We start from the raw sequence: 13,778 nt of genomic DNA, 5'->3' as shown, positions 1-13,778 counted from the left end.
CGCGGCGGCGGCGGCACGGGGTGGGGGGGCCGCGGCGCGGCGGCGGCTCCGCTCGGCGCATTGTTTTTCCTCACGGCGGCGGCGGGCCGCGGGCGGGCGGCGGAGCCCGAAGTCTCCCGGTCGTCCGACCGCGGGCGAATTCATTAAGTGGGGCGCGCGGGGGGGGGGGCGGCGAGGCGGCGGCGGCGGCGGCACCACCATGTTCCCCGGCGCCGCCTGAGCCGCGGGGCCGGGCGCCGTCGCTGCCAGCCGGGCCCGCGAAGGCGGCCGGGCCGCTGGGGTGCCCGGGCCGCGGAGTGTCGCGCTCGGGAGGCGGGCAGGGGATGAGGGGGCCGCGGCCGGCGGCGGCCGGGGGCGGGCGGTGAGCGCTGCGGGGCGCTGTTGCTGAGGCTGAGATTTGGCCGCCGCCTCCCCCACCCGGCCTGCGCCCTCCGCGGCCCGGCCCGCGCTCCTGCGCTCGCTCCTCGCTGGCTCGCCTGCTCGCAGCCGCCGGCCCGACCCCCGTCCGAGCCGCGTCGAGCCGCCCGCGCTTAGGGCTGTTTCCGCGAGCAGGTGAAGATGGCCGAGAACTTGCTGGACGGACCGCCCAACCCCAAACGAGCCAAACTCAGCTCCCCGGGCTTCTCCGCGAATGACAGCACAGGTGAGGCTAGGGCCAGGCGCGCTGTCAAGCGTCAGGAGCGGGGAGGGACCTGGGGGGTCGCAGTGGCGGGAGGCTCTGTCCCGGGCCCTGGGCTGTGCTTCCCGGTCGGGGAGGAAAAGTGAAGCGGGGGCGCGGCCGGGTGTTCGCACGCATGGCCGGCCGGGATGACAGCGGAGGGTACCTTGGAGGTTTGGAGGGAGAGAATGCTTCCCAGAAGTAATGAGGGCTTTCGGGATCGGACCCCCCACTCAAGGCGCTGCAGTCGCGGACACAGCTGCCACCGGCTTATGAGTTGCGACTGAGAAGTTTCTTGGAATGTGTTGCTTTGGAAAACGCTTAGTGGTTATTTTGAAACTCTTGATTCTTTCATTTTTTTTTGATCACCTAGTAATTTTTTTCAAAACCCCAAACTTGATTTGCAAGATGTCATCAAAGTTGCTGTGGTGTTTTTCATTTACATACTTAACCTTAAAAAGAAGCTAGCAGGCTTTTAAAGTCCGTTTGGACTCCACTCTCCCTATGAGTTTGGGCTGGTTTTACCGTGGAGATGTAAAATTTAAAAAATGAAGTACTGTAGGGCTTACATGTTTTCAGAAATAAAAAGCAAGATACTGCTGAATCCCCCTCCTCCCTCACTAAATAGCGTCCCTGCAAACTTTCTTAGGTGATCATAGCGCAGTTTTGTGTTCGTCGGTAATTCACACTTCTGGACAGCTCTCTGGTAGCATTACCAGTTATTTGTATTTCCTTTTTCAAGCTGTCCTCTGCAATAAAAACTTCGGCGCTGCTGCGAACAAAGCCGGCTCACCGCAGCTAGCGTTCCTCCAGTACGGTCTTGTAGTAGCGGCATCTGAAAATGAGTTTCTGATGAATGGGTCCAAATCAAATTACATTGCTGCCTGCAGATTGGCGCTAGACACAGCTGTTCAAGTTGTGGAAGTCTTTCTGTGACTTTACCAAGTGTATTAAAAAATATTTCTACTGTTGAAACAAAACTTAGATTTGTGGCTTCAGTTTGAATACGGTTCCTGAAATCCAATCACGAAAGGAGACGTGTAATATTAGTTAATGTAGAAACCAGAGGTGAGTGTTTTCCTCCCCCATCATTTTTCAGGAGATTTTTGTTTACTTAAAATTTGTTCAATAGTGGGAAGGAATAAATGATTGTCGGGGAGAGAAATCACTAATGGTACTTTTCATTTTAAATGACAAATTGAGTTTGACGTTTATTTTCATAAAAATCTACTTATTGACGTGAGAAATGTGGAAACAGTGGTTTAAATGCCCTTCTGCAGAATAGACCTCCCTTATTTTGGTAAGCTTGCCATGTTTCAGCCAGAAGACTGTAATCATCTGAAATATAGATCAGACCAGGCAAGTTTAGTCAGTCCTGAAGCTTGTCCTCTGACACTGGTAACTTGAAGACTTTTCAGCTTTGCTGTTATTGAGTGAGGTTATTGTAGATTTCTTTTCCTTAAAAGTGGGGGCAAATTAACAATAGGCCCATAAAAAGACTTAGAGTATTGTACTCATCCAGCTATTTACAAGTTGGAGTCCAAAAGATGGCTTTTCTTGTCGTAATTTCTGTTACTCAATGTTCAGATATTTACTTAATGTCCTGCTAATCAGAGCAGAGCTTATCAGAAATGATTTTCTGAAATTAACCACTTTGTCCCCTTCCCTTTCCAGTTTCTATCCAGGAAAAGCAGGAGAGCACCGTAACATTTCCAAATGTATGAAACAGAAGTAGTTTCTAAGATTCCGACTTAAATGAACAAAAAGATAAAGATGACAGTTGTGTTTAAGTTGAGTGTTTGGTGACATGAAATGCACCATTACATTGTCTTGAAAGGGTGTATTAGGGTGGGCTGCTAAGGAAGGGACCATTATTTAACACATTAATTAAAGTGAAATCTTGTCAAGAATAACTATTAGCCTAAGATCCAGTAACAAGATAGACAGATCTTAAAGATGTAAATTAAACAAATGACTGAAATATTTACATTAAATATATTGAATGGAGTGATGGCTGGGGTAGAGATGGAAAGGTAACATTACTGAGAAATTCAATATTGTTTTAGTGAGGGGTTCATTCTCAAGACTCCAAGAGAAAATCGGGCCAGGGTGGCCAAGATGTGTGTTCTGAGCATAAGATCAAATTTGAGGGAGGTGATGGAAGAATGAGAAGTAACAGAGAACCTTAGACCCTGAGAAACAGCAGCTACTTGAACTGTTTGTGACACAGGCCACATCTTTGGGAACTGTCTTGTGAAGCCATCAAGTGCATTATAGGTGTGTTTCTAGGGATGGTAGTGGGTAGAGAAGAGAGTTCCCTTGATGTTGAGGAACCTACCAAGCCTATAGAGTACTTGGAGTTCACCAAGGGGAGTGTCCATGTATGCGTAATAAACCACTTCACTAGGGACAAGGCAGCATCTGAGTGATGACCGCCTTTGTCACTTAAGATGGGGAAAGCATGTAGAGGAAGAGGGAAGGTGCCTGGAGAAGGGTAGCAGGAGGAAGGAGAAACTACTTTCCACCCTACCATCTAGGCAGTTCTGAAGTGGCATAGAATCAGATGATATCAGATGTTGGCACAGTACTGTTTTCTTGTTCTGTGTTGAATCATTTAGCACTTTGTAAGAAGCGGGAGGGACTTTGTGCTACCAATATATAGTTAGTGGTAGAAGAAATAAATATTCAGTCAGGTAGTAGACTTTTTTTTAAAAAAACATTTATGAAAGTGTTTGTTTTAAGACAGTGTTTTACTGGTTAGTTTAGTGTGGCTTAAGATTTGCTTTGTACCCAAAGGTGGCTATGAACTCCGGATCCTCTTGCCTCAACCTTCCCAGTACTAGTATTATAGGCATACATCACGACACTTAGTGATTTGGGCAACTTTATGGCAAAATTTGTGTGTAGCAAGCCATTTAAGAGGTATTAGGGCCAGCAAGATGGCTCAGTGGGTAAAGAGAGGTACTTGCCATGTAAGCCTGGTGATCTGGGTTCAATCCCCAGAATCCATATAAAAGTGGAAGGAGAGAACTGTGTCCACAGAGTTGTCCTCTGATCTTCAAGTGTGCCATGGCACGTACCACTCATCCCCATCTCCCTCTCTTTCTCTCAACACACACACACACTTTGTAAAAAGTTTTAAATTTGTCTTTTGAAAATCAAACACAGATGTTATGACCATAAACCATCATGGTTGTATTTTATACCTATGTCTTAAAAAAAATAACTTTTTCTTTTTACTTTGAGACAAGGTGATGTGTTTAAGAATAGCATCAAATTGCCTCAGACCTGTGATTCTCCTGCCTCAGTCTCCTGAGTGTTACTGGGATTACAGGAATGCTCTGTGATCACTAACAAAAAGTTAATTTTTCAAGAGGCATAGTCTCACTGTTGTTTAGGCCAGCTCTCAACTCTCAGACTCCAGTGAACCTTCTGTCTCCGCCTTCTTAGTGGCTGTGAATCTGTCAGTGCAGTAGAGAAGTGTATTTCAAGAGAGCTTTGTGGCGACTGTGATCTGCCACCAACATCTTGTACTACTAAATGGCACTCTTCATTGTGTGCAGCCCTTTCTGTATCAGACGGTGCTTTCCTCCAAGCCATCTTGGCAGCATATGAAGAGAAGAAACATTTACTGCTCTTTTTCTAAATGAGAACCCATAACTTAAGTGGGATCTAGATTGGGTCAGATAGCTCAGCATGTAAAGGCCCTTGCTACCAAACCACTGAACTTAAGTTTGATCCCAGCCCTTGAAGGAGAGAACTGACTCCTGCAAGTTCTGACCTTCATCCATGAATCATGACATATGCATGCCCATGGACACACACACACACACATACACACTAAATAAAAAAACGTAATAAAACAGTATTTTTAAAAAAATGATCATTCTAGAAATTTGTTTTATAAATTTGTTCCTCTAAAGAATTTACTTGACTTGGGGACTGGAAAGAAGGCTCACTGGTTAAAATAGCACTGGTTGCTCCTCCAGAGGTCCCTGATTCAATTCCAAGCACCCACATGGTAGCTCATAACTGCCTGTAACTCCAGTTCTGGGGAATCTGAATTCTACACACATGCTTCACAGACATACATGCAGGGAAAACACCTACCCACATAAAATTTAAAAAAAGAGAATTTACTTAACTCATAGGACAGTGATATTTGCCAGGTTTCAGTGGCATTCACTTGAGCTTGTGAGTTAAAGACCTGTGGAGGCTTATGGCACACACCTGTAATTCCAGCACTCTGGAGGCTACAGCAGGAAGGGGCTAGCCTAGACAACATTATGAGTTCTGGGCAAGCTTGTGCTACAAAGCAGGTTTCAGTCTCTCTGTCACTCTGTTTCTCTTCTTTTCCTCTCTCCTCCTCCCTCTCTCTCTCATCCCCCAAACACACTCAAGCCATCCTTTTCAGAAAATTTATAACATTTGGAGCTGGGGTGTAGGGTTTATAGCATGGAGTGTGCCGAGCCTTATTTTCCTCTGCTTCTGGTATTATTTACCCTATTTAACGATGGGCGCACATTCTTGTTTACTTTAGGGTATGATTGAGAAATGGTTATTATTTTACCTTATTGTCTTGACGATAAAGGTAAGACTTTTTTGATTTTATCTTGCCATGAAAGTAGGGACCTTTTTGAGGTGCAAAGGGGCTGCACTGGTAGCTCTTCAGAAGAGATGGTGTAAATGTGAAGCACACCAGTGGTACCATAGTGGTGAAAGGTTGGGGTTCTATAATTGCTGTTATTTTTTATTGAGACAGGATTTCATGTGGTTTATACTGGCCATGAATTCCTGATGCTTCTGCCACCTCCTTAGTTGCTGGGATTACAGATATGCTCTATTGTACCCCACTTGATTCAGTAACCCTTAAAAATAATTGAAAATGGCTTATAAAGGAACAAGGCTGATTTCTGCTGTTGAGAATTGGTGCTAGGTTGTAAGCTAGTAGTTTTACTTCTGCCACTAGTAGTTTTACTTCTTATTCATTATTCTCAATGAATAAGAGCTGGCAGTATAGTTACCAGGGCAAATGGTTGGCTCTCAGAGTACTCCATTACTTAGGGCTGTGCAAAGAAATGCTGATTTTTTTTTCTTTAGTGTTTGAAAACAAAATAGTGGGGTGACTACCTGCCTTCCTTAGCTTTCTTAGTGTGGGCTTGTAAAGATTAGGAAAGCTTGCTAGTTTAGTTCTTGGGGTTACATTAGTGTGGGTGTCACCGCTTTATCTTACTTAAGTCAGCACTTGGTGTGTATTTCAAGAGATTGCTTGGGATCTCAGTCATCTGTGACTAGTTCCAGGAGATCTGTCACTCTTCTGGCCTTTGTGGGCACTAGGTACACATGGTATACATATGAGCATGCAGGCAAATACTCATAATACATAAAGTATAATTTTTTAAGGCCAAGTGGTGGTGGCACACACCTTTAATCCCAGCTCTTAGGAGACAGAGGCAAGCGGATCTGTCTGAGTTCAAGACCAGCCTGGTCTATAGAGTGAGGTCCAGAACAGGCTTCAAAGCTACACAGAGAAACCCTGTCTTGAAAACCCATTATTATTATTATTATTATCATCATCATCATCATCATCATCATCATCATCATCTCCAGTAGGGTTAGTTTTAGTCAAGGAATTTTGGTGTCAGCCTCTCAGAGCATATGTTGGTGGGCACTATGGATCTTTAAAGATCAGGACTGAACTTTGCACCATTCCCACAGCTCATTAGCACCAGGCACCCCCCCCTTATACAATGCTTAGATCAGTAAACAAGTTCATAAAAGGCTCGAGAGGACATATTTCTGGCTCTGTGAGACATCTGGTCTCTTGTTCTAACCATTTGACTTGGTCATTTTGGCAAAAACTCAGCCATAGACAGTATATGGACATGGCTGTCTCCTTAAACTTCAGTGTAAAAATTGGCATCCAAATTTTCTCTTGAGCCACAACTCGATTTGAGTGGTATGGGACTCATGGTCTAAGCACCATTTGGGAATATTGACCTACTGTGTCTGTTTCCAGTGGGGTACAAAAGTAGTCCAAGTTTTCTGAGACTAATGTACCTGGCCTGCACAGTGACCAGTAGCTAGGGTGGGGTCAGCACTTTACAGTAGGAGGTGCTCGCTTACATTTTTGTTGGTTTTTTTTCTGTAATAGTTTTATATACTATATTTAAAATCAGATAAATTTAACAAAGCCAGGTAAGGTGGCTTTGATCTTTTGCTGGCCATTTTGCTTCTTGCTGACCCTAGTAGCCCACAGCATTCTTTTCTCTGCTACTTTATCACCTTAGGTCTTTTCTGTGAAACTAGATGCTGAGCGGTGCTTTTAGAGCTAGTATAGACTTGGTACAATTGCTACACTGGCGTTGAACATAGCAGAAGGAGGCTTACTTGCCTCGTAGGTACTTAGGAGATGTTGGAGACAAAAAGTGAGCAAATATACAGATTTTGTCCTTGAAAATGCTTAGTTTTCTCCTAAGACTTTACTTTTAGCACTGTTTGCCACTACTCTTTGTGTGTGTGTGTGTGTGTGTGTGTGTGTGTCCTGTTTTTTTTATTTTTATTTATTTATTTTTAAGACATTGTTTCTCTGTGTAGCCCTGGTTGTTCTAAATTCTGTAGACCTGGAACTCTGTCCTGAAAACTCTGTAGACCAGGCTAGCCTTGAACTAACAGAGAGATCCACCTGCCTCTGCTTCCTGTGTGCTGGGATCAAAGGGGTGCATCCCCGCCGCCTGGCTTGCCGCCTCCTTTTCCCTCCCTCCCTCCTTCCCTCCCTCCCTCTCTCCTTCTCTACTTCCTTCTTTCCTTCCTTCTTTATTGGTTTTTCAAGACAGGGTTTCTCTGTAGCTTTGGAGCCTGTCCTGGAACTCACTCTGTATACCAGTCTGACCTCAAACTCATAGAGATTTGCCTGTCTCTGCCTCCTGAGTGCTGGGATTAAAGGCTTGCACCACTACTACCTGGCATCCCCCTTTCTTAATTCTGATGCTTTCACCATTGATAAGTTAGTGAGCTTTGGCTAGGTATATATATATATATATATATATATATATATATATATATATATATATATATATATATATATATGGTCTATTCATTTATTTTATGTGTTTTGCCGGCATGTGTGTCTGTGCACCATGTTTGTGCATTGCCCTCAAATGCCAGAAGAGGGCATCAAAACCCCTGTAATGGAGTTACAGAAGATTGTGAGCTGCCCTTTGGATGCTGGGAATCTAGCCCAGGTCCTTTGGGAGAACAGCCAGTTCTCTTAACTACTAAGTCTTCTCTCCAGCCCCTTCATTTAAATTATAAAAATTTATGTGTTCTGTAAACTCTTGATAATTTTGAAATGTAATTCATGAACTTCTTAAGTCTCAAATATGTGGTTCTGTTTCTTACTACTGCGTATCTTAAAATTCAGTCTGAAATGTCTTTTAGGCATTAACACTGTGCAGAGATTTTGGTTGGTACCTTTCAGAGGCTTAGAACTGTTCACACAACTCTGAAATAAAACTAAGAAAAGAATATAAAATACAGTCAAGTGTGGAAATGACCCAAGAAGCAACCCAAAGAGATTGTATTTATTCCCTCCTGTTCTGAACGTTTCAGTATGTAGAATCGCAGGGAGCTGAGGTAAGCCCGTGGTTTGGTGCCTCCCTGGCCTTTCCTGCTGTACTATAGTGCTAATCAATCAGATGGGAAAGCCCACCTGTTTTCCCAATCTTGAAGGCTAGAAATAGGACACTGGCCATGAAAATCTTTTCTTCCTGGGTGTCACAGTACATATAGCTCTTGTTAACTCCTCTTTTGGTTGTTTCCAGATGGCTCTCAGAAACCTTCATACTCCTGGGCATGCCCTCTTATGTGATCTGATTTTAGTACTTATACTTTCACTGTTCACTCATTTCTGTTTCTGTTTTTGTTTTGAGACAGGGTCCCTACTTAGCTCTGGTTGTCCTAGAATTTACTATATAGCCAGGGCAGAGTCTGTCTCCCAAGTGCTGGGATTAAAGGTGTGTACTGCAACATCTGGCCCCATCTTCACCCACCCTCCCCTTATTGAAAATAGGTTTTTTTTCTCCTCACATAACATATCCTAATTACTGCTTCCCTTACCTCTACTCCTCTCAGTTCCTCCTACCTCCCTGTCATCTGAATCCACCCCTTTTCTGTCTCATTAGAAAACAAACAGGCTTCTAAGGGATAAAATATAAAATAAAATAAAATATGGTAACATAAAACAAACACATGTCAGAGAAGGACAAAACAAAAGAAAAAGAGCCCATGAAAAGGCAGAAGAAACAGACACAGACCCTCTGATTTGCACACTCAGGAATGCCATGAACGCACTAAACTGGAAGGCATAATATATGTCCAAAGACTGGTGTAGACCCTGTGCATGTTGCCACAGTCTTATGAGTTCATATGTGCATTGATACTGTTGATTTAGAGGTCCTTGTTTCTGTGGTGTCCTCCATCCCCTCTGAATCTTACACTCTTTATGTCACCTCTTTGACAGAGTTCCCTGAGCCCTGAGGGGAGGGAGGTATTTGATGGAGATAATCCCTTTTAGGGCATATTGCCTGCCTGCGAGTCTCTGTTGTTCCCACTTTCTGTGGGCTGAAGCTACACTGATGACTGAGCTAGGCACTGATCTGAGTATAGCACAATGGCCATAGGACTCTTTTCATTGCTTTGTTCTTTTAGTAGAACAGTAGTATTTGGTTTTTTACCTTAGATCTCTGGGCTGTCTAGTCTCAGGTTCTTGGTCACTCAAGTAGTGTCAGATACGGGTTTTATCTTGTGGAGTGAACCTTAAGTCAAATCAGGTATTAGTTGGTGACTCCCACAAGTTTAGTGCCATCATTACACTAGTGTGCCCTGCAGTTAGGACACCATTGTAGAGCTGAGGGTTATGGCTGGGTTGGTGTTTACATTTCTCCTTTGGTAGCATGTAGAGTACCTTTCTGTGCCAAAGACACTAGCATATCGGAGTGAAGGCTCTGTGTAAGCACCAGATCAACTTCTCCATGTTAAGTGAGTCATCTAAGTGTTGTTTTCAGCAATAGAACCTTGCTGTCAGTCTGTAGAGAACATCCTATAGTCTTGGCAACAGACTGGGGTTGTTTGGGAGTTCCCATGGGACTCTTTAGGCCAATAACTCATTTAGATATATAACCCATTCCTGGTACTGGAAGCTTCATTTGGTAACAGATGTCTAGTTGGGATTCTCTCTCCCCTATTATTTCATTCAGATCATATATATATATGGAAGCCTCTATTGTGTTAGGTTTTCATACTACTCCTCAGATGGTCCTTAATTTTAGTTTTCTCCCTCATCTCCTTTGTCCCTCCTCCTTTTCAGTTGATTCTCCCTTTCCAGCTCTCCTTCCCCCCATTCATTCATAACCATCTATTCTATTTAATTTCCCTAGGAAGATGTATTTGTCCCCTCTAGTCTCTTATTCTACCTAACCTCTGTAGTTCTACGGATTGTAGCTTGGTTATCATTAACTTAATGGTTAATATCCACATATAAGTGAATACATACCATATTTACCTTTCTGGGCCTGGTTTACCTCACTTAGGATGCACTTTTCCTCGTTGCATTCATTTTCTTGCAAATTTCATGATTTCATTTTTAAATGCTGTGTAATAGTCCGTTGTGTAAATGTGCCACATTTTCTTTACCCATTCATCTATTGCTGGCCATCTGGGTTGTTTCTAGTTTCTGGCTACTAGGAATAGAGCAGTAGTGAACATGGTTGAGTAAAATGTCTTTGTGTGGTAGGGTGGAGCGCACTTTGCATATGTGCCCAAGAGTGGTATAACTGGACCCTGAAGTATATAATTTCCCATCTTCCTGAGGACCCACCACACTGATTTCCATAGTGGTTGTACAAGTTTGTTGTCCTACCAGCCCCTTATTTCACATCCTTGACAGTATGAGCTGTCATTTATTTTATTGATCTTAGCTATTCTGATGGGTATAAGATGAAATCTCAGAATAGTTTTTACATTTCCTTGATGACTAAATATGTTGAACATTTCTTTAAGTGTTTCTCAGCCATTTGAGTTTCCTCTTAGGAGAATTTTCTGCTTAGATCTGTACCCCATTTTTAATTGGGTTATTTGCTTTTTTGATACATAGTCTTTTTGAGTTCTTTATATATTTTGAATATTACTTTTTATATATTTGGATATACATCTATTGGATGCATAGTTGGTATAAATCTTTTCCCATTCTGTAGGCTGCTACTTTGGCTAGCTGGCAGTGTCCTTTGCCATGCAGAAGCTTTTCAGTTTCAAAGGTTCTATTTATTAATTGTTGATCTTGGTGCTAATGATGTTCTGTTCAAAAAGTCTTTTCCTTTGCCAATGACTTCAAGGCTAATTCCCCACTTTGTAGTCTATATCAATTTCAGTGTATCTGGTTTTATATTGAGACCTTTGAGCTATTTGGAGTTGTTTTATGTTGGGTGATAAGTATAGATCTATTTGGGTTTCTTTTACATTCAACCATTCAGTTTGACCAGCAGCATTTGATAAAGATAGTGCCTTTTTTTCCCAGTGTATATTTTTGGCTTCTTTTTTGTTTTTGTTTTTGCTTTTGCTTTTGTTTTGTATTGAATAAAAAGCAGGTGTCCATTGGTATGTGGATTTATGTTTGAGCCCTCAATTCAGTTCCAGTGATCAACATGTCTGTTTTTCTGTCAGTAAGTACCATGCTGAGTTAGTTTGTTTTGTGTGTGTGTGTGTGTGTGTGTGTGTGTGTGTGTGTGTGTGTGTTTGAGAGACATGGTTTTTCTGTGTAACAGTCCTGACTGTCCTGGAAAACTCTTTGTAGACCAAACTGACCCTAAACTCACAGAGATCACCTGTCTCTGCCTCCCAAGCGCTGGGTTTAAAGGTATTTGCCACCACCATCCAGCCATGTTGTTTTAATTACAATAGCTCTGTAGTACAATTTGAGGTTGGGGATAGTCCTTACCCATCTTAAGCTTGCTTCTTGGAACATGGCCATCAGATCTGCTGTGTCCTGTTCACAGCTCTTGCTTTAACTGGGAAAGGGATCTTGCTTTCCTAGTAATCTCAAGCTCACTTTGCTGAAATGTAAACCACTGAACTGATATCTGTGGAGCTTTTGCATATTCTTTTTCTCCTGGGTAGTCCACTTAGAGTCCTTCCTGCATGGGAGCTCTTAGACTTGAGCTTGAACTTTCTTGTAAGGTTCTGACCCAGGGCACTTTACACACCCACACAGATGCACATGTGCAGAAGGGACCCTTTTAAAAGTTTCTAGGTAATATAAGAGGTACTCTTGTCTTTGAAAAACTGTTGAGATGTTTTCTGGTTCCCTTAGGTATCAAGACTATTTTTTGAATTCTGTGTCTAAAAGTTGAATTCTTATTAAAACTTAATATTAAGAAATACTTGAATATTATCTCTAGTGACATTTCCCTCCGTGTTTTGTTTCTATTAATCAAAAAGAATATTTAGTTGAAGCATTGCTAAGAATAGTAAAACCTAGCAATGAAAATCTTCCAAATCTTAAGTGTCCCATCTGCTACTGTTTGGGAATCTCTTAATTTGCCAATCTTTACCTGTGTGTTGTTGTGTATAACAGGTTTTTCTTGGAGCTGCACCTGAATTCAGTCTGTAGAACAGAGAATGGATTTGCTTAATAGGGTTATACAATTCTCTTGTAATATAAATTATTTTTATAATTAGAAAGCTTCCCCTCTTCCTAGTAGTTTTACGTTTTTCATATGAGAACATTACCACCTATACATGTTTACTTATTTGATTACCTTGTGTGTGTTTGTTGGGGGGGGGGGAATGCATGTGTGCTGTGGCACTTGTGTGGAGGTCAGAGGACATTGTTGAAGTTTTTTCTTCCCATGGTCCCATGGATTGAACCTGGGTTATCAGATCATTTGCCAGCCTCCCCTTGTGTGTTTTACCTTTATAGTTAGCACTGCTAATGAAATAGCAGATTTAATTCTTCTTTATGATAACCAATGGAGAAGGCAGGGGTAACATTTAAATATGATAGATTTTGGTATTTGATTTTGAATTGAATGATGACACTCAGGAACTATAGAAATCTGTCTATAAGTAGGGTTTGCTTTGATAGTTATGGACTATGAAAGCTTGACCCAATTCTTTTGGATTAAAATATTTGAGTATTTGCCACCTGATTAAAAGTAGAACCTTCTAAGCATGACTCAGAGTTGAAGGAAATGTCGGAACTTTTTATATTGGGAACCAGCCATGTGTGCACAGGAGGGAACCCTGGTTTTGTCTCAGTGGACATGAAGTCCAGTTTTCAGCTCAGCAGCTCTGTGACTGGGGCCATAGACTTCACACGTTGGAGTCTTGGGGACAAAAGGGGGGCGCAGAAATCTCTAAAAGGGAGTTTCCCTTTACAATAATCTACTTTTACTCAGTTTGACTAGCTTTTTGTATATTAGGCTATTATGGAGCTTGGCATATAGCCAGTTGAGGCAGCTATTATTGTTTAATTAATTGAGAAACTAGCAAACATTACATATCCCTGGGGCCAGTGAGGATTGGGGTGATTGATGCATGGATGAGGTTATGACCTACACCTAAACCCATGGAAACTTCTCATTAGGACAGTGTGGGAAGTTGCTGTCTTTTCCTGTTTTACTTCCAGTACCATGGCCTAGGACAGTTTCAACTCCAGTCATAGAAAGAATGAATTGAGAGCTAAGATTCAGAAATCTTACTAAACAGACAATCATGTGACTCACTTTACTTGATCTGTGTTTGTTATTTGGGAACAGTTGGGAAATGGAACTCTAATTAAGTGTAGCTGGTCTCTAGTTGCAGTTTCAAAGCAAAGGTTTGTAATGGGTTAGGGTTTATAGAGTAAAAGGAAAAATGAGTACAGAGAAGTTGTAAAAGTTGTCTTTTACAGAAAGCATTAACTGAACCAGGCGGTGGTGGCGCATGCCTTTTTTTTAATTCCAGCACTCAGGAGACAGAAGCAGGCAGATCTCTGTGAGTTCGAGGCCAGCCTGGTCTATAAGAGCTAGTTCTAGGACAGGCTCCAAAGCTACAGAGAAACCCAGTCTCGAAAAACAAAAACAAA

General features: G+C 42.4%; 1 protein-coding gene across 3 annotated transcripts in view; it reads left to right on the top strand.

Annotated features, from left to right (window-relative positions):
* Window positions 1-186: 186 nt before the first annotated feature.
* Window positions 187-13,778, top strand: part of Crebbp (CREB binding lysine acetyltransferase) — a 131,348-nt gene continuing 117,756 nt past the window's right edge. For all 3 annotated transcript variants that reach the window (XM_048433064.3, XM_048433062.3, XM_048433060.3), the window contains exon 1: window positions 187-643. In XM_048433064.3, the coding sequence (XP_048289021.3) occupies window positions 559-643 (85 nt within the window). In that variant the 5' untranslated portion in view covers window positions 187-558. The remainder of the gene's footprint in view (window positions 644-13,778) is intronic.

The sequence above is a fragment of the Myodes glareolus genome, chromosome 9 (assembly GCF_982192425.1).
Source record: "Myodes glareolus chromosome 9, mMyoGla1.1, whole genome shotgun sequence".
NCBI lineage: Eukaryota > Metazoa > Chordata > Mammalia > Rodentia > Cricetidae > Myodes > Myodes glareolus.
This window is presented reverse-complemented; position numbering and strand designations above follow the sequence as displayed.